This window comes from Carassius gibelio, chromosome A17, assembly GCF_023724105.1.
Source record: "Carassius gibelio isolate Cgi1373 ecotype wild population from Czech Republic chromosome A17, carGib1.2-hapl.c, whole genome shotgun sequence".
In the NCBI taxonomy this organism is placed as follows: domain Eukaryota; kingdom Metazoa; phylum Chordata; class Actinopteri; order Cypriniformes; family Cyprinidae; genus Carassius; species Carassius gibelio.
The window spans coordinates 2,659,489-2,684,557 of NC_068387.1; the positions used below are offsets into that span (position 1 = coordinate 2,659,489).

Here is a 25,069-nt window from a genome sequence, read left to right on the forward strand (position 1 = left end):
AGTGCCACGCCCACATTTCAACATCCAACCAACAACCAGTGCATAGAACCAATCCATTTTACATATTTCCCATAACAAGTTTCAGTTGGATGCACAAGATGGAAACAATCTGAGCTGAATCGTGACTTTAAATAGAAATAAATGAAATGAAAACACATTTAAGAAGAAAACTTCAAACACAGACTGCCAGTACAGTGGAAAGTTTTATTACACAATGATTGCGCTTTACATTACAATCAATAAATATGAATCCATTGTAATGAAAATAACTGACAGGCAGGATATCTTTCTGAGGATCAGAGGTCTTTACAGCTCAGACACATGAATAGAGAGGCATGTTCAGTTCTTCTTCTTGGGCAGCGCTGCATCGATCAGTGTATACAGCACATAACCAGACCCTGAGGAGAGATGGGACAAGTACACATTCACTACACCTTTACACTGAAAAGAGTACGGAGTAGAAAACAATACGACCTTTGAACACTCCTAAAGACTTTTAACTTGGATTTACTCGTATTCACTGGGATGAGTAACTATAAGCAACTGCAAATACATTCTCCATTATATCTGCAAATACAGCTGTACACTATATAGCAGCACTGCAGAGAACAGGTATCATTTGTTATATAACACACAACATGCATGAACTACTTCTAGGGTTTCTTTTCTGTTCATAGTTGTATGGCAGGACCCACAAAAACATTCTCCAAGAATAATAATTATTATAATAATAACATTACAAATTTAAGGAATATTGCAATTTTTCTTCCATTTTTTGGGATTCACTTTCTTTTCCAAAAATAAAATTGTTAAACTTTAATTTGATTCTTAAAATAATAATAAAAAATATTATATTTATATATTTTTTTTTTCAACTTAATAATGCAAAACCATTAATAATAATATATATATTATTTATATATAATATAAATTTAATATTAAAATGTAATAATTAAAACAGAATCAAGGAAAAGTTAAGGGGGGGGGGGCAATCGAGAAAGATTAAAACTTTATTTGTTATTTTAATTAATTTAAACAATTTCACAAGGCCCTAAAGAGATCAAGAGAGATTAACAAAGCAAATGTTATGTAATATTATTTAATAATATGTATTAAGTTATTAATCAGTCTACTATGAACCACACTGTTCATTCCCAAGATTCCAGATAAATAAAATTAAAGTCAGTTAAAGTAAAAATGCTATAAATGGACGCCAAAACGGCAAGCTAAACATCTCTAGCTTACCAAAGACAGTAAGAGCCATCGTAGCCCTGTACAAGAGAGCATCTGTGGCGCCTCCCTTCAAATGAACCGGCATGCCATTGTCCTCCTGAAACAAACAGAAACAGCATCTTAGCATTTAATTCAACACACAACGCACTTCTGGGTGGCCACAAGTGTAAAGCATAAAAACTGCATTTGCATAATAAAAGGACTAAAAGTACGCAGACTCTATGTTTTTAGCAAACACTTGTTTGGGTCAGTTTTACTCATATGGATGGGACCACGAAAACATAGCACAATATAACAGACACCCTCCATTTATCGCCAGAGCAGAGTGTGCCAGCGTCAAAGCCAGTGCTATCGCAGTTATAAGTGAAGCTTTACTGGTTTAATCAGAATCTATGATCAGCATGACAGCACGTGCAGAGATTAGTCATTACAGCTTACTATTCAAGTGAACCCTAGGAGCAAATCATCTCATACTTATCTGTTCATCCACACTGGACCATCAGTCCAGAACCTGGGAACAAACTGCAGTCTTAACTTTAACAGCACCATTCGAGTGTCAAAGAGGAACTGAATCAGAGAGATCTGTGGCTGGACTAGTGAAGAGGACTAACCTGAAACATCTTCTGCTTGACAGGGACTTTATTCTCCAGCTGTCTGGGTGCAGAGCTGGACAGGGTCCTCCTGGAGACCTGCTGCAGGGTCTGCAAACACAAAAACACATCTACGAGTTTAACACATTTCAGCTTCATAACAGAAAACACTCAATTCAGAAATTAATGTGCAGTATTAAACCTGTTCACATTGGACCTATATACGATTATATATAATGCCTTCATAAGGCCTCAAATGCTATAAAACAACCTACACGTATATAATAATGTCAATAAACGCCAAAAAAAAAAAAAAAAAAAAAAAAAAAAAAAAAAAAAAACACTGTAACGTTAAAGTTTCCTGGAAACTGCTATGCATCGACCTTGAAAGATATTGGTTAAAATAATTACAAGAATTTACATACCGATGTACTATTAGAGTGTTTGTATATTTATTACATCAGCTAAACTAAAATATACATTAAAAAAAATAATAAACACTCAATATCCTGGTTATGAGCAGGAGGTCATGTCACGAGCGCTGCTGCTAGGCTAACCGAGCTGCTAATTCTGAGCAAAAAAAAAAAAAAAAAAAAAGAGCTGCTAATTCTGCTCAAATCTAATCAAGCTGCGTTATGAAAAGACAATCGATCGCTTTCTTCGTATAAATGCAACGATGACAGGCATAACGAGCTTAAATCTCACCCTTAAGTGCCTAAACATGGTGATAATTTCTTCTTTAGCCCGCTGAATTCAGGAAGCCGCACAAGGACACTTGAAAATGTCACTTCCTTCTTCAGCTCAGTTCTGACGCAGAATAAGGCGCGAGAGGCGCGTTACTGCCGCCTAGCGGACAGAACCGTTTGGGAGGTCCGGTTCTTCAGAGAATCGGTTCGTTCGGACAGATTCAAGTTCATTTAAATGACTCGACAAAAAAATTCATTCATTTTCTGGTGTGTCAATCCCATAGACAGTAAAAGAAATGGACACAGCGACCCCATTGGAACTCAATTGAGACAAATGAAGCCCAGTTTTAGCGTTTTATAGCACTTCCGTTTCTGACGCGCAGACTCAAACGAAGCTTGACGACGTCAGCAACCTGTCTGACAGATGTAAATCTTTTAGTAGCTGTGCGTGCAAACTGCCATCGTTAATCTTGCAGAGACGGCGAGCTTGAGCGGGGAGTTCTTTGTTGTGAGTGAGCAGGAGTAAGTATTCTGATTCATTATTTTGTGTAGTATTTTAAAATGTAACGCCAGTACGCCATATTAAGTTATTTGCCTGCGAGCTTCTCCTCCTGTCTGTACGGTAATGTGACAGAGAGCCGAGTGGTTATGACGCAATCGTTAGCCTATTTTTACAAAAACTGTTTATATGGGGCCATAATGTAACATAGAAGGTAATGGAGCCCTTTATACATTGTCGTGTATCTTTAGAAATAAATAATGGACAAACAGAGTCTTTAAACGCCTCAGATGTAAAGTTATTCGCTGTCAAAGTGACGCCAAAATGAATGGGAGTCAATGGGAATGCTAACGCAAGTGAAGTTCTGCTAAAAGATGGCAGCCCTCACCCGACTTCAACTTCCGGTCGAGTTCCTTGCCCCTTGGTCAATCCTTAGGCAATAACATTTCTGTCGTGTTTTTCTTTGAATGTTTGTGCAGTGTTAGTGCCAACAGCATACATTTTGTCACAATTTTTCATTTTCACATTACCTTTCATAAATCTGTTTTACATAAGGTAGCCCTACAAAAAAGATCTTATGACAAAATATTTTCCACTGAAACCACATTTTATTGCAATGCCAGTGCAAATTAAGAATAAATTTATACACTGGGTTGTTCAGAGTTTTTTTTTTTTTCATGTTTTCCTTCTGAATGCACCATTTTCTCAAAAAACACTTCATTAAATACTGAGTCTTTAGAGTAACTGAAATCTTTGAAAAATATAAAATAAATTCCCAACATCTGCCTTGTCATTCTGTCCACAGATTTTGGTGGGTACAACAGTATGAGCAGTCATTGACAATCTAAAAAAAAAATAGTAAAAATAGTAGTAAATTACATTTCAATGGCAAACCAAGAGTTTTCCAGCCAACTCTCATCTGTCCTGCAGTGATCTACTGCTTACAGCAGTCTGGATGTCAAGTAATGGCATTACTCATCATAAATGTAGTGGAGTAAAGCTTACATACTTATTAAAAAATGTAGAAAAAGTGACATGACATACAGCCAAGTATGGTGACCCATACTCAGAATTTGTGCTCTGCATTTAACCCATCCAAAGTACACACACACAGCAGTGAACACACACACACACACTGTGAACACACACCCGGAGCAGTGGGCAGCCATTTATGCTGAGGGTCCGGGGAGCAGTTGGGGGTTCGATGCCTTGCTCAAGGACACCTCAGTCGTGGTATTGCCAGCCCAAGACTCGAGCCCACAACCTTAGAAGTCAACGACTTAGAAAGTGAAAGCTACGAATATCTTTGATACACAGTAAAACTACAAAGCAGCCAAAAACATGCTTAAGTACATTAACTCGAGGACTTTACACCAGTGGGTTCCAAACACACTCACTGTGGGAAACTGAGAAAACTGTGATCCTATTAAAAAATTAAATGAATAAATATTTTAAATTAAATAAATATATTAATACACAATATATTTACATTACACTTCCTTTCAGAGCATTTTAAAGTAAGTATGATTCATCTGTGGAATCCGAGTGCAGTCCCGTTCACGTGTGTTGTTTTTATGGAACTCTCGCGAGCTCTCGCAGTCACGTGCTCGCCAGTCGTCACGGCTGCATGAAGCTCCCGCAGCACAGGCAGCTAGCTCGCTGCTAGCTGTCAAACACCGAATCCTGCGGGATATCAGCTCAAAACAACGGATAGAAAAAGCTGAAACAGACCACAGCATCGCGCAGGGCAATGGGATGAAACACACCTTGAATCTGAGCATCGTGGATCTGTGTTTGGCGAGATATGAAAGCTACACACTAGCCAACTGCTCATGACTCTTTAACAACACAACAAAACACAAGAGTTTCAGTTTGGACACGGGACTCAAGAGGGATGGAGTGGGACAATTCTGGGACATTTGACAAGAGTCGAGCATCTAAATAACTGTTGTGCAGCAATGGTTTTCTTATATTCGGTTTGTTAACTATTGTTCTGTCAACTGCCGGCAGATTATACAGTTGTCAGGGTGTCTTATTCTGGGTGATTTATCTACGCGTGTTTGGTCGACCATAAGAGCTCCAGTATGCATGACGCATACGAACCAGTTCCTATCCTGGAGAAGTTACCCCTCCAGATCGACTGTGTGGCGGCCTGGGGTCAGTTCTGCTCCTCATTTAGACACTTTTACACTCGTATATTGAGTATCGCTGCTTGCACCGTTTCATTTGTTCATAATGACTGTATCTCAAAACCTTGTGAGTTGCAAACTGGCTGTGTGTCAAGTTTTCTTTAGCCGCCTATATGCTATGAGCGTCTAGTATTTCAATCTAGACAGATTTTATTGGGCAATATGGATCTAGTTGTTGAATATTTGTTGGTCAGATGTCATTTCTCTGTCTAGTTTGACAGAATATCAGGTTTTGAGTCACGGCCAGCGAAAGCACAACTATTCCACTGTCTGAACAACAGATGTTTTAATAATTAGGCAGCTGTCAAGGTGTTGAAAACATAGTATCGTTGTAGGTGTTTAGATTCCAGCAGGGAACTGAAAGATCAGTGAAGTACAGTTAAACCAAGTGTTAATGACACAAAGGTCATGACATTTAGCAGGTGTGCGATTTTTAAAACCAATCAATGTCTTCTAGTCTAGATTAAACAAGGATTGTCTTAAGGTCTCTTAGGTCAATCCATTTCAAGTGAAACTTTGAGCAATCTTTATCATGACATTTGAATGTGCAAAATAGTTTTTATGTCCTGAAATGTGCTCTAGAGATCAGTGTTTGTCCCAAAGAGCTTGGATTGGACCGTCCTTAGTTATATTAAGGTTTCTGTTAACGTCCAACCAACGTTTGTTTGTGGGCCATGACATAAACACACAAAATTAAATAATAAAACCGACCCTCTTAATTCTGAATTCTACTGTAAAACTAGCTCCAAGAGCTCATTTGTAAAACTTCTCCATGTGTCTTCAGTGTGTGATAATCATCCTGTGTTTGCAGATGACTGGCTCCTTGTGGGGACCAAACCAGGCCATCTCCTTCTGTACAGGATCAAGAAAGATGCATGTGCGTAGTTTTTGTTACAACTTTGCTTATGTCTAGCATTAAAGTGATTATTCAAGTTTAAGTGATCATCTTTTTTTTTTCTAAACACAGGTACAAACAGGTTTGAAGTTACTTTAGAGAAATCCAATAAGAACTTCTCAAAGAAGATTCAGCAGGTATAAGTCCATGGTTATTTGTCGACCCAAACTCTGTTATTACTTACACAACATTATGTTTTTCCACTGCGACATCCATGAATAATACTTAACTTTAGGCCTGATTCTCACACAAAGCTACTGTACGACTTCAAATGTATTGGCGAAGTCTCGTTGACTATTTTATGGTGTTCTTGGGTCCTTTTTGGAGTTTGACATCTATGGTCACATTAAACTGATTTTATGTGCAAACTGCATGAAGCTTCTTCAGAAATGTCCTTTTTGTACATGGAAGAATCATTTTAGAATTAGAATGTGCTGCTTCTAACATTGGTTTTTCTGTTTCCTCTCTCAGCTTTTTGTGGTGTCACAGTACAAGATTTTGGTTAGTCTGTTGGGTAAGTGTTTTTACCAGAGTTATTTATTCAATGACTACCTTTACATGTGCACCAATAATTTAGCAAAGTTTGATTCAAGCGCAAGCACATACACACTTTGATCAGATTTGATTGGAGGTGTTTACATGCCTGTTTATTGTAATTGACATCGCCATATGCCACATATAATGTATTTTTGAGCTCAATCATATCAATATTGGGTTTACATAAGGATAATCGCAGTATTGCCTAAACATAGTTATTGTCATTATGTGTTGTCATATTCTTTCTTGGTGGCTGGCATTTAAGGAACTTCTATCAAAGATCAAAGTGATGTGGTGTAGTGTAATGTATCATTAAGGAACTGTGTAGTTTTGGTGTCAGTAGTATCTCTCTTTTGTTTCAGAGAATAACATCCACGTTCACGACCTGCTCACGTTCCAGCAGATAACTGTGCTGTCCAAAGCCAGAGGAGCCACACTGTTTGCCTGTGACCTGCAGGTAGGTGAAACAATCACTCTGGCCTGTTTATTTGATGGCACTTGGGTTTGGGAAATGTTGATGCCTGTGTGAATGTGAAGAGAAATTCATATATCAACCAAAAATCACACAGTTGCTTAAAGTATATTCCCCCAAAAAAGCTAAAAAAAAACTCTTCACAACACTGATGCTGCTTTGAGCTGAGTTTATATGAATGTGTGTGTGCACACTTCTCCTCTCAATAACACAATAAACAACAACCTTTTACAACAAAAATGACAATGGTGAGAAAACCGAAGTTAAGAAAGTGGATATTATGGATATAAACGTTGTGGATATTTTGGCTCCAGCTCTGCAATCCAGCATTCCAGTCAAGTCAGTTCACATTCATTTTTATAGCACTTTATGCAATAGATTAATTTAAAGCAAGCCGCTTAAAAGTATTTAACATGAAAAACAGTGTCCATGTAGCTTTCGATTAGTTTTACAAGTTCAGTTTGTATTATAAAACAGTTCTTCAGAGAGTTCATGTTTTTACTCGCGTCTGACCATGACAGACTGAACAGAAGGCGGAGCCACAGAGCCACACCCACCTATGACATAATCATTCTTTGCACCTTGCTTAATACATCTGAGATGATTTGACAGATGTGCGATCTAATCGTGATAACTGATCTCTGGTTAATCTGCTTCTTTAAACTAATTTACAGATTTGAATAAAAAAAAAAAGGATTAATTTCAACCATGATTGTGGCAGTGATTGGCTGGTGTCAAGACAGTGATTAAATCCTAACTGCATTTCGTTGCCTTGTACTTTACATGAGCAAAGACAATAAAGTTGAATGTAAATGTGCATATATATATATTTTTTTAATATGATTTCCATTTATTTCCATTATTTCATGATTTCTACAGGCTTTGTACAGGCTTTACATTATTATTTCAAGGTTGTAATGAGCAATTAATTTAATTTTACCTGTGAAGCAGATTTGCCACTCTCATAATAGCTGTCTCCATTCAGATTAATGCATGGCTCAGACTCCAATAAAATTACAAGGTAATAATCACTCCCACAGGAATAAATCTCTTAATGAGTAAAACTGCCTGTGTCTATATTATTATAGACTACATAACATTGTTTGTACATAACATATTTTCAATTAACTTAGTATTTTAAATCATTATAGGGTACTCTTAGAAAAGAAAAAAAAGTAGTAGTGGCTCAGACAGACTTTAAGTAATCATCGCCGCCTAAAAAAGATGCAATCTGTTCCTCTTTACGTGAAATAAACCTGCTCCCAATTCATTTTAAGTTTACGTACCTGTGGCAATGACAGCAACTCCAGGATAAGCTTCGAAGATAAAAATTTTCTTTTGTACCACAAGCCATTAAGGCGTTAAATCAATTAAAATAAGCTATCTGTCCAGCTGGCAGGGTTAGACCCAATGGTATTTTTATTTGTATTTATGTATTTTAGTGTTTTGTAATGCATCGTATTGTTTTTGTTATATGTTGTCATGTAGTGCCTTGAGACTGCGCCGCAAACCCAATTGCCCCACGGGGACAATAAAGTTCTTCTACTACTACTAAGAACCAAACAATCCTGGATCTTGTCAAATTGTCAACAGTAAAATCCAGCTAACTGATAATCAACGTATGAAGAACGGGCCCCAGTGGTAGTTTGAAGGTGTTTAACAGCTGGAGAGAACTTGTTGAATCATGTTTTAGTTTAATTATGTTCTCTGATTGCCCTTGATTTTGAAGAACAGTAAATCAGGGCCCCGAGTGTGATTTGAGGGGTCCAAAACCTTTTGGCCCACTTTGATGGATGTAATTGTCCATTAATGCTCTGAACCCCAGTTTTGTTTCTGTTCCTCTTCAGCAGTCCAGCTCAGGCGAGGCCAAACTGCGCATGTGTGTCGCAGTCAAGAGGAAAATCCAGCTGTATTACTGGAAGGACAGAGATTTCCATGAACTACAGGTCTTGAGCTTGGAAACACAGAAGTGAAATATTGGTAGCTAACCATGATATTAGCCTAAATCATGTTTGGTCACTTTTGCAGGGGGATGTCACCGCCCCAGACGTTCCCAAGTCCATGGCTTGGTGTGAAAACTCCATATGTGTGGGCTTCAAACGAGACTACTATCTGATCCGGGTCAGTAAAACTAAAATTAGTTCTTCTCATGAATATTGTAGATTGCATTGCAGTTTTGTCAGAAGTTTTGTCTCTTCTTAGACTGATAAAAACCAAATTGAAGCTCACTGCTTTCTGGTTTTATTTACAATGTATATCAGATGGACAGTGAGCAGACTGGGAGAGCCATCTGATGCTGAGACCAGATTCTCTCCCGAATGAATCATTATATGGAGATTCACTCACATTAGAGTTTTTTGGGGATTAATCTTGTGTCTTTTCTCTTCAGATGGACGGACGTGGCACAGTCAAAGAACTGTTCCCCACAGGGAAACAGCTGGAACCGCTGGTGGCCCCGCTGGCCGATGGGAAGGTGGCAGTGGGTCAGGATGACCTCACGGTTGTCTTGAACGAAGAAGGCGTCTGCACTCAGAAATGTGCCCTTAACTGGACGGACATTCCTGTTGCTATGGGTCAGTATGATGGCACATGTTTCTCAGGTACTCATTAGCAGCTTGCCAAGCATGTTTGTTCTTGAGTTCAGTCTCTGATAAAACCATGTGAACGACATGGCTATTTTTAATTCACATTTGTGTTAAAATGTATCAACCTGCTCAAATAATGAGCAAAAGAGGTTGAAAATCTCATTCACTTTTACTTTGAATGTCACATACAATCGAGTATCCACAAGCTTACTATTTACAGCTCAACAAAAACAAATTGGTGGCAAAACACACCTGACATAATATAATTTCTTTCACCTGATAGACTGTTTGTTAATAATAATAATAATAATAATAATAGCAATAATAAAATTATTCAATGATTGAATGACATTTCTTTTTTTAATAAAGGAAAATAAATCGAGAATTGTGAAATTTCCCCGCTATCTAATATTTTGGTCTCATAACTATGGAAGCCCTTTTCTGCAACTAAACAAAAAAATAGAACAAGGTAATTGTGTCTTTTTTTTCTCTGAAATGCGAGCTTATATCTTGCAATTCTGAATTTCTAACTCTCAGTTGCAAGTTACAAAGTCAAAATTATGAGATATGAACTCTTAATTATGAGAAAAAAAAGAAAGTCAGAATTTCGATATATAAACTTGCAATTCCGAGGACAAAATGTCAAAATTGCTAGTTTTTATATCACACAATTCTTACTTTATTACCATATTTTCCGGACTGTAAGTCGCACTTTTTTCATAGTTTGGCTGGTCCTGCGACTTATAGTCAGGTGCGACTTATTTATCAAAATTAATTTGACATGAACCGAGAGAAATGAACCAAGAGAAAACATTACCGCCTCCAGCCACAAGAGGGCGCTCTATGCTATGCGTCTTACAGTCCAGTGCGACTTATATATGTTTTTTTCCTCATCATGACGTGTTTTTGGACTGATGCGACTTATATTCAGGTGCGACTTATAGTCCGAAAAATATGGTACACGCAATTTTGACTTTATAACTTGCAATTGAGTGTTAAAAAAGTCAGAATTGTGAGATAAAAAGTTCCAATTACCTTGTTTTATTTTCTTATTCAGGAGCAGAAACGGGCTTCCATAGATAATAACCTTGTTTCCCGAAAAAAATAACAATGTCATGACGTACATTGTGTTACCATGATATAAAGTTACTCCAGTGTAATAGCAGCAATATGTACCTACATATATTTGCATTAAAACATTTTCAAAACTTCCACAAACCTTTTCTGAGCGATGATACAAACAAAATTGAGTTAATCTGAACTGATTAATAGAAACGAATGAAAGCAAGTGCTGCTTTAATATCGATTATTGAATCTGTGCCTGGAGAAAAATCCACAGATTTCCACAAACTAAGATCACCCGAGAGAGTACAGTCACTGTCAGCACTTTTGAACACATTTTCCTTTTTAAACTGATTTTTCAAGTCATGTCTGAGTCTGTGTTGACGTGTCTTTCATCAGAGCACCAGCCGCCGTACATCATCGCAGTGCTGCCCCGCTATGTGGAGATCCGCACCCTTGAGCCCAGACTGCTGGTGCAGAGCATAGAGCTGCAGAGACCGCGCTTCCTCACCTCCGCCGGGTCAGACCTCTACACCTAAACATTTTCCTATCAATGAGTTAGACCCACTGATGCATACTATATGAGAAGACGGTCTTGATTTAAAGGATGAGCGTGTTTGCTCACCGCTGTGTCGTTCCAGACCTGTATGCATTTTGTCTGCAGGACCTCAAAAGAAGATATTATTTATCAAACTAGATTTGAGCTCAATAACTTTAATTGTATGGAGGAAAAAATCTAAGTATCTTCTTTAATTTGAAACGACTTGAAAGTGAAATAAATGATGAAATGTTAAGGATTTATTTAAGGTATGTTTACATCTTCCTTCTTTCCCTCTGTAATTCCACAGATCAAATGTGGTGTACGTCGCCAGCAATCACTTTGTCTGGCGTCTGGTGCCCATCTCTATAGCCAGCCAGATACGACAGCTGCTGCAGGACAAACAGTTTGAGCTGGCGCTTCAGCTAGCGGTGGGACACTTTTTAACATCTCCTAAAGACTGAGCGCAGAGTACACTGTGTTCTCAGCTCATACACTGACCTTGGTTTTTTCTCGTCTTTCCTCAGAAAATGAAGGATGATTCAGATGCAGACAAGAGACAGCAGATCCATCACATTCAGAACCTGTTCGCCTTCAACTTGTTCTGTCAGAAACGCTTCGACGACTCCATGCAGGTGTTTGCTAAGTTAGGCACAGGTGAGTTCGTACAGCTGCGATGATGCACCACCAATGAGGACGTGGAAACAAATACATAAATAAATACATATGTAGGACTAAATTTAAGATTTATGTTTTTGAAATCCGTATACATTATCCATCCGTTTTTCTTACACCGTTTTAAATTTAAAAAGTAAAATTTCTGTAATAGTATGTTTTGAAGGTTTCTATATTTTGCATCAATAAATCCACCTATTTTCAATCTCTTATCATATATATATATTTAGTTCATTAGTGGCATACCAAGTAAATAAATTGAGTTGTAATGTATTTCCTTTATTAAAAAGTGCTTGAACTGTCTGAGGCTGCGGTGCATCATACAGTCCACTAGAGAGTGCCACTGGACCAGGAAAGAAAGAAGTGTGCGTCAGAGAGTCCTGCAGTGGGGATGTGTGTTTGGAGGCCAAACTTTGTGTGCATCACATCACCCTGATTCCTTCCAAAAAAAAAAAAAAACAGTAGTTTTGGTGTATGGATTATTGCAGAAAATAAACTCTGTGGCCAACAAAGGTTTATGATTCTCGCATGTTTTGTTCATCGTGATGATCTTCACAAACAAACACAACTAAATACAATCTCCAAAAGTAAAATGCCAAACATAGACTATAAATGAACTACACCATGGTCACATGACTTCACCATTAAAGGTATAGTTATCTCCAAAAATTTTTTAATTCTGTCATCAATCCTGAATGAGATTCTTTCTTCTGTTGAGCGCAAAAGATTGGTTGCACTCACAAAGTTGTTGGTAGCCATAGACTTCCACAGTGGAAGGTTTGGAACAACATGAGATGAGTAAATGATGATAGAAATGTCATTTTCCCTGAAGGTTTGAGTTTGAAGTAGTTTAAATAGTTTACCTGTTTGGTTTTGTAACGTTTTAATGTCCTGACAACCTCCCATTTAGACACTTGTTAGCAGCCTTGCTTTTCAACACAAGTAAAATCACAAGTTGGTATTACTGATGTATTTTATGTCAGAATAAAATGTGAAAATATCTTGAGCTTGTGCTAAACGGACCTCATGTCAGACATTTAAACAAAACCCTATTGATTCAGGATGATAAAAAGCTGTTTTTCTCGTCTCTTTTCTAGATCCCACGCATGTTATTGGCCTGTATCCAGACCTCCTTCCCACTGACTACCGCAAACAGCTGCACTACCCCAACCCTCTGCCCGCGCTGTCTGGAGCCGAGCTGGAGAAAGCCCACCTGGCCCTCATCGACTACCTGACGCAGGTATTCAGCAGTTTCACACGGAGTGTTTTTTGTTTTTTTAATTGATCTTGTTACAGTTTTCCCTCTTATGTTTTTGATAGAAACGCAGTCATCTGGTGAAGCAGCTGAACGACTCGGACCCCTCCACCACCTCTCCTCTCGTGGAGGGGACCCCCACCATCAAGAGCCGCAAGAAGCTGCTTCAGATCATCGACACCACGCTGCTCAAGTGTTACCTCCACGTAAGGCCTTCAGAGCGTCCTCTTACTAAATACTTCCTTTTTAAATAAAATGCTGTTCTTTTGAACGTTCTTTTGAAAATTCAGCTTTTTTTATAACATTAAGAAATTACATTTTAAAATATATTTAAACAGTTTTTTTGTAATTATTCTTATATTACACAATGTTACTGTTTGCATGCTTAATTATTTTTCTCTTTCCTTTCTTTCTTTTTTTTGACCAAGTAATTGCAGCCTTGGTGGGCATAAGATACTGTATTTCAAAAAGATTAAAAAATCTTGCGAACCTTAAATTCTTGAACTGTTACATACAGTGAGTATAGAAAAGAATCACATTTTGTTGCTTTGCAGCCTGAAATGAAAACAGACACAGTTTGTGTTTTATCCAGCTGGATTTATTCAGTGCAACTTATAACATCCAAGTGAAAGATATAACACCAACATGTCAGAAAATAAAATAATAAACCCAATCACAGAATATATCTGTGATCAATTGGATGCTGCAAGATTGCTAGTTTTCTGATAGCTTACTTATCCATTTTTTATATAAAATTTACTACAATAAACCAAAGCAAAAGATTGTAAGGTGTGATTTCAAAACTCAAAAAATATTTTACTTAAAAAAATTACAATGTATCAAACAATTTTCAAATTCTCTTTCTTTGTTTTTGAAATGCTTCTTGCTTTTAATTGTTCTCCGTAAATTCTCATAACCATAACGCTGTTATTATTTCAGTCAATGATTACTTAAACACGTCTGTATGAGAGAGATGAGATATGAATGTATAAGCACCTGGTTGTGATGCCTGAAGCTCTTGTCTAAGGAGACAGATCTCTACAGTTACAGCTAGTTTTTATCGATTTACTGTAAAGGTGTGAATGTAGAGAATGGTTTTTGTTTTGTTTTGATCCGCAGACCAATGTAGCTCTAGTGTCGCCTCTCCTGCGTCTGGAGAACAACCACTGTCACATAGAGGAGAGCGAGTATGTGCTGAAGAAAGCCCACAAATACAGCGAACTCATCATCCTCTATGAGAAAAAAGGCCTTCACCAGAAAGGTGCGCTCCGTCTTCTCAACTCCTGCTCGCTGAGAACATGCTTCAGGCTGATCATTTGAGCGTTAATGCGTCCTTGAGTAATCTCCATTAGGAGTCTAATCTCTGTGGGTGTCCTCAAGCAGGGCTCTTGTTTACAGAGATGCTCTAATCAGGTCCTGAGCTGGTTTTGTTGATGTCATGTCTGACAGCAGAGATGATGAGGACCAGGCCGTGTCCATACTGCCTCATAAACCCTCTCTGCAGTCAAACAAACTTAAATTATTTAAACATCACTATCATGAATATACACATTTAATGCAAGCATTCTCATGCAGTTGTTTTATTAGCAACAGTATTTGTAAACAGTATTTGTGAACAGTATTTCAAAACTTATGAATGCTTATTGAGGAAGTCCATGCAAACCGAATGATTATTTGAATGAATTGGATGCCGTTTGGCACTGTATGTTCTCTGAATAGTCTTGTGTCTAATAATCTTCCTCATTCAGTTCAGTAGATTTACAGAAGTGTGATTGTCCAGCTCTGCAGGTTCTGCTGGATCAGTCCACCAAAGCCAACTCTCCTCTGAAGGGTCATGAGAGGACTGTTCAGTATCTTCAGAGGCTGGGTGAGATGACCACACTCTACTACTGCATGCATACAATTTAATAAAATAAGCACACTGTGTATTAAGATTGCACACATTAAAGCTTAGGATTTATTTTTTTTGCCTGAGGGTCAAGAAGTGAGCCAGAATTTTAAACATGTTCGCTGTGTTCCTTTACTGTGTTCAGCTCATGATCCATGCATGTTTTCAGCATTTCAGAACGTCATGGTTAATGCTGCTCCACACAAAATCCATCTGCTCTGATTCTGGGTTCCTTATAACATGCATCTGTAAACATGCACCAGTCGGCAAAATAAAATTTGATGGTTTAATGTTTGGAAAGAAAAGAAAGTAAGACATCCATAAATGCTAGTATTGCAAGTTTATAAATGTAATGTACATTTTTTTTAATTAAATAATTTTCATAAATATTTATTTTCAGTATGTTGTTTTACAGCAAAATATTACAATAGTATTAGTAGTAATGTTTTATTTTAGTCATTGTTTTTTAGTAAGAATAGCCCTATTTGATATATAATTATTTTTACAAAAAAAAAATATATATAAGAAAACATTGTTTAGTAAATATTCTCACCAATTAAATTCTTTCAGCTACCAATAAAAGTGTAGTACTCTCAGCTTTCGGTTGCACTTTATTTTACAGTACGTGTAATATAAGGTACTGGTAATACAAGGTAACTACATGGGGTAGAGTTAGGTTTAGGGGTAGGTTCAGGGTTAGTACCTAGTTATTACATAGTTATTGTAATTACTATAATAAGTACATGGTATGTACATGAGGAACAGGACTGTAAAATAAAGTGCTACCCAGCTTTCTATTTCACAGATTTTCCCAAAAATGCAGTAAATGCATAGCCCGTCAACTGATTCTGATTGATAAGTAACTTTCATCTTTTCTGACTAGATCAACAATATGTTGATTTGTGAGACAAATGATCCAGCTCACCACTTGCATGCATTGGTCTCTTTCTACAGGTGTTGAGAACCTGGACTTCATATTTGAGTTTTCACCGTGGGTTCTGAAGATCTGTCCAGAGGATGGACTGAAGGTGAGATGGTTGTATTTATATGTACTCTGTTGTCATTTTGAAGATCTTGAGTTTGGTTTTTCTGTTTTCAGATCTTCACTGAGGACCTGACGGAGGTGGAGACTCTGCCCAGAGATAAGGTGTTGAACTTCCTGAAGGAGGGCTTCAAGGAGCTGGCCGTCCCGTACCTGGAGCACATCATTTACATGTGGGACGAGACACGGCCCGAGTTCCACAATGTTCTGATCCAGCTCTACCTGGAGAAGGTGCAAGGCCTCATGAAGGTGTACCTCAACTCACTGCCTGAAGGTCAGACGCGCAGCTGTCACTCACACTGCTTTATCCGAGCTGCTCTTGGAGTGCTGCTGGTAACAATAATATAATTCCTGCTCAACTAACACAATAATGATGCAACAGGAAAACAGTCTTGGGACAATTTCTCATTAAAAGTGAAATTCAGTGTCTATATGCAGCAGTCTATGAAACTATACAGAGGTCATAAACACTGAACCATAATCTGTTTTGACTAGTAGTTGAATAGTATCATCATTTCAGTTTTGCCTAAAAATAAATGGTAGTTTACATTTGTGACACAAATTATCCATAAACATGTCTAAAACTAAAACTTTCCATCTAGATGAAATAAAGGCCGAACACCTTTTGTTGACTATATCCAGGTGTTCCAGCTGTAGCTGCAGGAAAGGAGGCAGGAGAGCTGGGAGAGTATAGGAACAAGCTTCTGTCATTTCTGGATGTTTCCATCAGCTATGAACCAGAGAGACTCATCAGTGATTTCCCATTTGATGGTGAGTCCACAGGTCAGAGACATTACAACAAATATAGCTGCAAGCAGCGATGACGGGCCCAAGCCCCCGGTGGCATAAAGGAGCTGGCAATATGCATTTAAAACTCTGGCAGTCTGGATGTTGAGTTACACCAATGAAAGGGTTACTTAACAAATACATACACATAGAGGGAAGAATATATAAAACCTTTAATGATCTAAAATAATTTTTAAATGATTCTGATGATCTGTATCATTTGTAAAGTAATTATATAAAGCTGTATTCACAGAACAGTACATTTCGACTGAATCTATGCACTTATATGTTATTATAATGGATGGAAACAGACAGGAGAATGATGAGGGTTAAAATAATTCTTATTCTGTGACTCCATGTAGTGGACAGTCTTTGTATTACAGCCTTCTTTTGTCAGCTGAAATGTCCACAGTGGTGGTAAGTAACGAAGTAAAAATACTTTGCTACTTTACTTAAGTATTTTTTTCGGGGATCTGTACTTTACTTGAGTAGGTTTTATTTGCATCTACTTTCACTCTTACTCCACTACTTTATTAAAGACAAAGTTTACTTTTTACTCCGATACATTTCCCCATGCCCGCTTCAAGTATTTATTACACTGATTTTACAAACCAATGAAAAATTTGGTTTTCTAAAAAAAAAGAATGCGCGACTTCACGAGTTCTTTGCTAACATACGCTCACGCAGCAGTTAGTTCGAGGTGGAAGATGACCGCTTAAATAGGTGATAGTGCAGCTCTTGCTGCCCGCAACGATCCCGAGACTCCCGACAGGGATCACCCATGGCCATATCTCAAGGATATGTTTGAATTCACTGAAGTCAAGGGAGATTCTTATCGGCTGAAATGTCTTCTTTGCCTGCCACGGGTGAATGAAATTTCAATTGGGCTGTACAAAAAAATCGAATGCGATTTTCATGCTCATCTCATCATCTCATGGATCATGCTGAAGTTTGGTGTAAATTGTATGACAGCGTTTGGAGGAGTATAAAAAAATAAGTATTTTAAAGTTTGAAGTGTTGCCATGGCAACAGTATTTTAAAGATATCAAGAAGCCCTTTGCAGTTTTATGTCAGCCGTATTTTGACATTATTTTGATGAAGTTTGATGCAATCAGGTAAAAATAACATTGTGATTTCACCTCTGAAATTTGAGCAAAAACATTTCCTGTTTCCCTTTTTTTGCAATAAATATGTCGCCTCGTTATGGCCAAACTGTTTTGAGAGATAAACATTTTGCATCCTCAATGTCTTTAGACCATATTGAGCAAGTTTGGGGGTGATTGGATAAAAACCCTAGGATGAGTATACCAAAATCCAGAGCCTGCATTTTACAAACAATGTTATATGGCTGACTTCCTGTAAGGAAGAGTGCTGACTGTCAGCAAGAAAGTTGTTTGGGATTTTCTGATAAGATCTTTATATGTATTAATTTCGGTGACTGTGAAATGGTGTGTGCTACAGAGCTTGCCGGTGACCCCTCCGTGACCTTCTGCCTCGCTTTTAGGCCGTAGATTCCAACATGTGTGCAATTTTTTTTTTTTTTCTTGAATATGTTAAGGACCACAAAATGCCCTGGATAAAAAAAAAATAATAATAAAATGAGTCCTTAGAAAAACAATAGGGCCCTGCCCCTGCGCCTCTAGTGGCTTGGGCACTAAAATCTAGAACAACAATGAGAAAGACTGTTCTAGTGTTCCTCTTCTCTCTTCTTCGTTCAGGTCTGTTGGAGGAGAGGGCTCTTCTTCTGGGTCGTATGGGGAAACATGAGCAGGCTCTCTTCATCTACGTTCACATTCTCAAAGACACACGTATGGCTGAAGAGTGAGTGTCGCTCTTTACTCATCCCTAACCCTGCTCTCCATCACAGAGTCAGCATGAAATCAAAATGGACACTGTTTACTTTTTTAATACACATTCCTGTCCTTATTCATCAGTGTACATTATTCGAAAAGATAAATGTTTGTCTGTGTTGGAAGTCAAATAAGTTCCTCTACCAAGGCTGCACTGTTGTTTATGTTTACCATTAGCCAAAAAGTTAAGTCATTGTTTTATGCTGCTTTGGTAGGTAAACAGTGATGTAATGTATGAAACCAATTTCAGTGCATTTCATGTTAACTGTTCCATGAAAGGGAAACTGACGTTTAACTCCATAATTTATAACATTTAGACTTTTCTCCTGTTATGTTTATGACTCTGATCTTTGTGTTTCTGATCTTCCTCAGGTACTGCCACGGTCATTATGATCCATCAGCAAACGGCAATAAAGATGTGAGTGCTTTCACCAGTCTTATTTGAATTGTTTTCATTGTCACAATCTAACTGTACAGTAGAAGTTGTGTAGTCACTGCAGTCTGGCTTGTACTATATCTTTTACAAAGCTACAGTCCCACAAGGATTTCTTCTTTGCTGAATATACAGAATAATAGATTGCATACTGTCACTAAATCATTACAGTATTTAGTTATTGATACATTATATACTGTACATTTTAAATGATTTATTCATGTTATTCATGTTTTTACAGTTTTAACCGTTATATCATTATCATTTGTTTTAAAATTGTTGTTGCATTTTTTAAATTTATGTATAGTTTTATCAGTAATTGCATTCTCTCAAAATATTAAAATATCCAATAAAAGCTGTACTTATTTAAATGTAATCTTTACTTAAATTTAAATCTTTAAAATTAGGAACTAAGATAAACATTCAAGCTGTCTGGAGAGACTGAATGCAAAAACATTATAGAGTCATATGATGCTATTTTTAAAGATCGATTGTGTACATGGTGTAATAGAGTATGTTATTAGAGAGAGAGCTATTAGGGTTATTAATAGCAAACACATTGATTCCTACATAGCCCCTCCTTCTAAAAGAGCAGTGCGCTCTGATTGGCCAGCTGACCCAGTGCGTTCAATCGAGGTGTTTTCAGATTGTGTTGTCAGTTGTGATGAGACTTTACGGTCAAGTCGCCTTTTAATATTTACTGTAGTCACTATCACACAGATGCGTGAGGCTTGAAGTCTGAGGGTTAGTAAATACAGATGTCCATCCCAAACACTGTGTAAATGTGGTCAACCTCTTGTGCTGAAGCTCCTTGTTTACCGTTAACAGCGCTGCCGTGTGTCTGTGTCTGTCTGTAGGTGTATCTGTCCCTGCTGCGCATGTATCTGTCTCCTCCAGATGTGCACTTCCTCGGGCCCATTAAGATGGAGTTATGTGAGCCACAGCCGAACCTCCAGGCGGCCCTGAGAGTCCTTCAGCTGCACCACAGCAAACTAAACACCACCAAAGTGAGCATCCATCGAGAACACATGAAAATATACATTTGAGTCTGGAATTTAAGACATTTTCACCAAACCGTGACCGTTTCCTTTCCTCACCTGTCTGAGAGTGAAATACTGACCGCAGACAGATTCCATGGCGTGTTCTTTCATTGTGTTTCTTTTCTGTCTCTCATAAGGCTATAAACCTGCTGCCAGCCAACACTCAGATCCGAGAGATCCAGGTGTTTCTGGAGAGTGTGCTGGAGGAGAAGGCTGGGAGGAAGCGCTTCGACCAGGTCCTGAAGAGCCTCCTTCAGGCCGAGTTCCTGCGGGTACGACTACTGCACGACAGTTTGACTCAGTCCGCTATAGACTTACTTTTGAAGCTGTATTCATTGTTTTAAAACAAGGTTCTGGTGAATGCATCATTTTGTCAGATTAAGAAGCTTGTTACTTGAAAAGATGCAATGTTTAAACACAGCTGAGCTTCTGTAATCCTACTAGAAAATGTTCAATTATGGCCAAAGCTGTATGATGGCATAAAGCTAAGAGTACTTTGGGCTTTAAAAGCATCACTGATTTGAACTAATTACTCTCCAAAATGGCCCATATGTTTAATTTAATGAAACTTAATAATGTTTTAATGCTTGTGTGCAGGTGCAGGAGGAACGTATCTTTCACCAGCAGGTGAAGTGTGTCATCACAGATGAAAAAACCTGCAGGGTGTGCAAGAAGAAGATCGGAAACAGGTGCGCTTCGTCTTAATATCTCACGTTATTGCAGTATTCTGTTCTGTAACACATTCACCTGTCTGCGTCATGCATCCTCGAGTGTGTAGCCAAAGATTGTACAAGTAATCTGACCTTATAACCACATCATGAATACCACAGACATAACAGAGTAAACTGCATTTTAATAGAGAATGTTTCCATATTGAGAGAAGAAAATAACAGATAAGTCAAAATCTCGACCCCCATTCACTGCCATTATAAAGCCTGGAAGAGCCAGAACATTATTATTATTATTTTTTAATAACTCTGATTTATTGTTATTGTTAATAATCTATTTCACTATGGATAAAACGAATGGAGCTTTTTGCTTCCAGACCATGACTGTTACCTTCTGTAATTCTGAAGAGGTTTCCACCAATCAGAGAAGAGATAGTGTTACCATAGGGGTAGTAATTAATAACACGGAGTCATGAATTTAAATTTTTTTTTTTTTATCTTCACCTCTTCTAGCTTGTCACTCTTTATTAAAGAATAAGTCTGAAAAACAAGCCGCTCTGTTAGTGTTTAGTATGATGTAGGGACTGTTTGAGGGATTCACTGTGTGAATATTTACGTCTCTGTGTCCTCTTCATATGCAGTGCCTTTGCCAGGTATCCAAACGGTGTGGTGGTCCACTACTTCTGCTGTAAAGACCGCAGCGTGTGTCCGGTGGAGTAGTCAAACACGCCGGGCACAGAGAGCGTCCGAAGGAAACCAGTCTCTCTCGATTTCTCTCCCACTCTTTCCAGTGGAATGGAAAAGCCGGCACGTCTGACTGATAAAAATAAATCAACTTCCAAAGTAAAAAAGAAAACTCTGGACAGTGAGACTAAATTCAGATTACTTTGAAAGCTTGATCTAGATGCACGACACGGCCCCAGAGAAGCACTTATTCCCTCACATCCCACCTTTTCTTCTTCGCGTACAGTGTACCTTTTCATTCAACATGACGCTTTGTCCCGTGCCTTTAGTGGCGAGTAAAGGCCTGTGTTTGTGTGCCCCTTCAGGTGCTCAGGACTGTTACTCCGAGCTGCTCTGCTTCGCTCTGTTAGTCTGAGATGAAATCAGACTCCAGATATAAACCTTAATGTGGGCCCTCTACAGAAAGGCCAGCACTGGCACACACACACCGCAGATCATTTACAGTCAAATACTGGACAGGCTTGTCCTCAGTCTTATTTAATTACAAGCTACTTCTAAACTAAATACGGTATTTTTAGTAATCCGGTAGTTTACCAAATGCATTTATCAATGCAATACTGTAATTCTTTTCCACTAAATTGCAATCTGGTAAATTACTGAATTATTAAATAAAGCATTTTTCTGCATTCTGAAATAATTGAATTAGTTACTGTCTGGCAAATTCTGGCGTACCTGTGTTTTACTGTAAATTTGACTGTGTTTTTCTGCTATGGGCTGTCAGATGGAAAGAAGAATGCTTCCTCTAGTTTCTAAGATGACTTGTTTACGGCTAGACGTCTGGATGTGTGTGTGTGTTTTTTTAACAAAGTCATTGTGTTTAATGTTTCGAGTGGTTTGGGTTGTATGAGGTTTCAGAGAGCGGAGCGATGACTCTACAATCACTGTAGCATGCCACTTTTTCTCTCTTGGTAACTTGAGTGGTTTTAATTTATTATTAACACAATGTCTTTACTGTAAGGAATGTTTCACCTATGTGTGCAATCATGTCACAGTGTTTTTCTGGCTTCCTATTCCATCTGTCCACTTAACACTGTTGTCAGATGCTTGTTCTTTGAGTGAACTGTAAACCACGACCTGAACTGTTGCTCAAACAAAGACACGCTCTCTTACATCGAATCCTTTGTAACAGGCCTGAAGTGTATCGGTTGATATGGATGTGAATGTGGAGATTGTACATTGAATCTGAGGTGAAAGACAAATCTAATAAACATGCATCTTCTATTAAGCGAAGTGAGGTTTGTTTAAACTATTTCTGCTAGTTTTTATGGTATATTTCGTTTTGGAATTATTGCCTGTGTGTATATACACCTGGCGGTAGTTTTGCGAATGATTTAAACACGCAATTTGAACACGCAACTGAATTACAGCTGCCGCGGCGGTAAGGCCCAGACAGGCTGGCCACCTACTGTATATAGCCTATAATATGGTTATTAATTAGTTTTTTATTCTTATTTCAGTTTTAGTTATTTTAGTAGATCAACTTAATGAAATATGTATATATATTATAAACAATTTAATGTAATACTTTATTTCAAGGAACAAAAGTTTTATGCATTTTGAAAAAATATATATTTTATATTTTAATTTGAAGGTTTTAGTCATACAAATATATGTGTGTGTGTGTGTGTGTGTGTGTTTATGTGCAATTTGTATTGTTTTTTATTTCTGTTTAAGTTTGTTAGTACATTGAAGTTATATGTAGTTAGTTTTAGCTTCAGTTAACTTTAATAACCCTGATTCTGAGAACAATTATGATTTGGACAAACATGTTGTGCAGTTGGCACATGCTCAGCTCAGAAGCCAAGGACAAGCTCACAACACAACACTGGCTTGAGCAGCAGAACCAGCAGAAGATACTCTGAGCCTCCGCTCTCCCAAGATCTGCTTCACTACACGAGTCACGCCGAGGACGAGCCAGTCATCTCACACCAAACCTTGGCACTTCTACTGAGCGTGAACTTTTGACTGCACCATCAAGTCCTCTCTCAGTGTTTATTGTGTTTGGAGGAATGTTATCTTTGCAGTGCAGCAGTCAGAAAAGTCCAGCAGATATAATACTAGGATACTAGAAGCTGACTGTAGTCAGGAACTGTCAAAACCTCTTAACTGATTAATGGTAAATTTCCCTTACTTTATATTATAAAAATGGGACATTTCATGAAATGTTACAGTAAATACTAAATTATATATTTATATATATATAAAACTTACAGTGTTTCATGACAAGCACTATACAAATAAATGTGAATTGAATTGAAACCTGTAATTTGACATTCCCAGAATTCCCTGCATGACACCTTTCAATGAATGGCCTTTCACTGAAAAAAAATAAAACACTTCCTCTTAGTATATATGAATATATATTATATAGTGCATTCATTTCTTGTATGACACCTTGCACCTTCCATATATTAGTATTCACTTCAGCTTGTAGAAAAGTTCTGTGATGAATGAAACTTTGATTCATCAAATGATGCACATTGCGATACGGTTACTAGGGTGTTGTGGGTGGTTGCTTGGCTTTTTTTTTTCAGAAACAGAAGACCGTAATTTCTGCACACTTGAGGCAGCAGAAGAGAAAGAAACACTGACGGACTGTGAATGTCAGCTGTGGCTCTGAGAGTGAGTAGGAGCTTCATGCGCTTCATTCTGGAGACTGCAGGATCAGCTTCTGAAGAGTGGAGAACAGCAGAGAAAACACAGATGTTACACTCATCAGAATACATTGTAAAAATGCACAGAGCTGATGTAAAGAGATGAGCTCCAGCAGACTCAACATCACCACAAAAAAAAATCTAAATTCTGCTCTGAAATAATCAATCTTTCAACTGCATATATCAGTCTAATCTAGCAGATGTTAACATTTCAAATAAATAGTTCTGTTTCTGAATGTTGATTTGATAATACAGCATTAGTTGTGCTTAAATACACAATATTTTAATGGCTATAATATAGTTAGTTGGAGAGCATGGTGCTGATGTAGAAAAAGCAACAAATGGAGCAGATTGTCTTTGATTTGAAAATGCATTGAATCAATTTTTCCAGGGATTTAATTTATTGTGTTTCCACTTTTCTTGTCATTTTTATATATTAGTATTGTATATCCCTCTTTAAAAGGTTTCCTTGACTCAGATACCTGGTTATTTGTTTATTTACTGTTTTGCCTTTGTAATTATGCAATGTTAATTTCATCTGTAAAACATCTGTGGCTCACAATCAGAGCTGTTAAAGACACCTGCATGGAGCAGCTGTCTGGAGTTTGATGCTGATGCGCAACAACAACCTGCTTTTTAAATAGAATATAACATTTCATAATAGTACAGTTTTTACTGTATCACTTAAATACAGCATCTGTGAAAATCTTGAATTTTACTGTACATTTGAAATACTGATCTATTAAGC

At 37.7% G+C, this 25,069-nt stretch overlaps 2 protein-coding genes across 3 annotated transcripts; one reads left to right on the forward strand and one right to left on the reverse strand.

The window, feature by feature from the left end:
• Positions 1 to 184: 184 nt before the first annotated feature.
• LOC128031368 (cytochrome c oxidase subunit 7A2, mitochondrial-like) lies at positions 185 to 2,688 on the reverse strand. Its single transcript, XM_052619584.1, has 4 exons — positions 2,529 to 2,688; positions 1,845 to 1,934; positions 1,246 to 1,330; positions 185 to 398 (listed from the first exon to the last, which is right to left on the reverse strand). Exons 1-4 carry the CDS (start codon positions 2,544 to 2,546, stop codon positions 340 to 342), a joined length of 252 nt encoding a protein of 83 aa, XP_052475544.1. The 5' UTR covers positions 2,547 to 2,688; the 3' UTR covers positions 185 to 339.
• Positions 2,689 to 4,602: 1,914 nt separating this feature from the next.
• On the forward strand, positions 4,603 to 22,892 carry LOC127933333 (vam6/Vps39-like protein). Of its 2 annotated transcripts, none has more exons than XM_052530252.1 (24): positions 4,603 to 5,165; positions 6,009 to 6,074; positions 6,165 to 6,229; positions 6,564 to 6,606; positions 6,992 to 7,086; positions 8,949 to 9,047; positions 9,130 to 9,222; positions 9,491 to 9,674; positions 11,148 to 11,268; positions 11,597 to 11,717; positions 11,814 to 11,943; positions 13,059 to 13,201; positions 13,282 to 13,422; positions 14,336 to 14,477; positions 14,997 to 15,083; positions 16,059 to 16,132; positions 16,204 to 16,420; positions 16,789 to 16,917; positions 18,651 to 18,753; positions 19,155 to 19,200; positions 20,073 to 20,222; positions 20,393 to 20,527; positions 20,853 to 20,944; positions 21,565 to 22,892. In XM_052530252.1, the coding sequence occupies exons 1-24, from the start codon at positions 5,093 to 5,095 to the stop codon at positions 21,641 to 21,643; spliced, it is 2,628 nt and encodes an 875-aa protein (XP_052386212.1). In that variant the 5' UTR covers positions 4,603 to 5,092; the 3' UTR covers positions 21,644 to 22,892. The 2 variants fall into 2 exon arrangements, with proteins under 2 accessions (XP_052386212.1, XP_052386213.1); XM_052530253.1 differs by having other exon boundaries at positions 8,952 to 9,047.
• Positions 22,893 to 25,069: the final 2,177 nt, after the last annotated feature.

Bases quoted from the DNA above. Each gene is read 5' to 3' on its own strand.
- LOC128031368 (XM_052619584.1), bottom strand. The intron at 1,331-1,844 runs GTTAGTCCTCTT...TGTTTGTTTCAG, and splicing joins TCAAGCAGAAGATGTTTCAG to GAGGACAATGGCATGCCGGT. The intron at 399-1,245 runs GTAAGCTAGAGA...ATCTCTCCTCAG, and splicing joins GATGGCTCTTACTGTCTTTG to GGTCTGGTTATGTGCTGTAT.
- LOC127933333 (XM_052530252.1), top strand. From the start codon at position 5,093: ATGCATGACGCATACGAACCAGTTCCTATCCTGGAGAAGTTACCCCTC. The intron at 13,423-14,335 runs GTAAGGCCTTCA...TTTGATCCGCAG, and splicing joins TGCTCAAGTGTTACCTCCAC to ACCAATGTAGCTCTAGTGTC. The intron at 20,528-20,852 runs GTACGACTACTG...GCTTGTGTGCAG, and splicing joins TTCAGGCCGAGTTCCTGCGG to GTGCAGGAGGAACGTATCTT.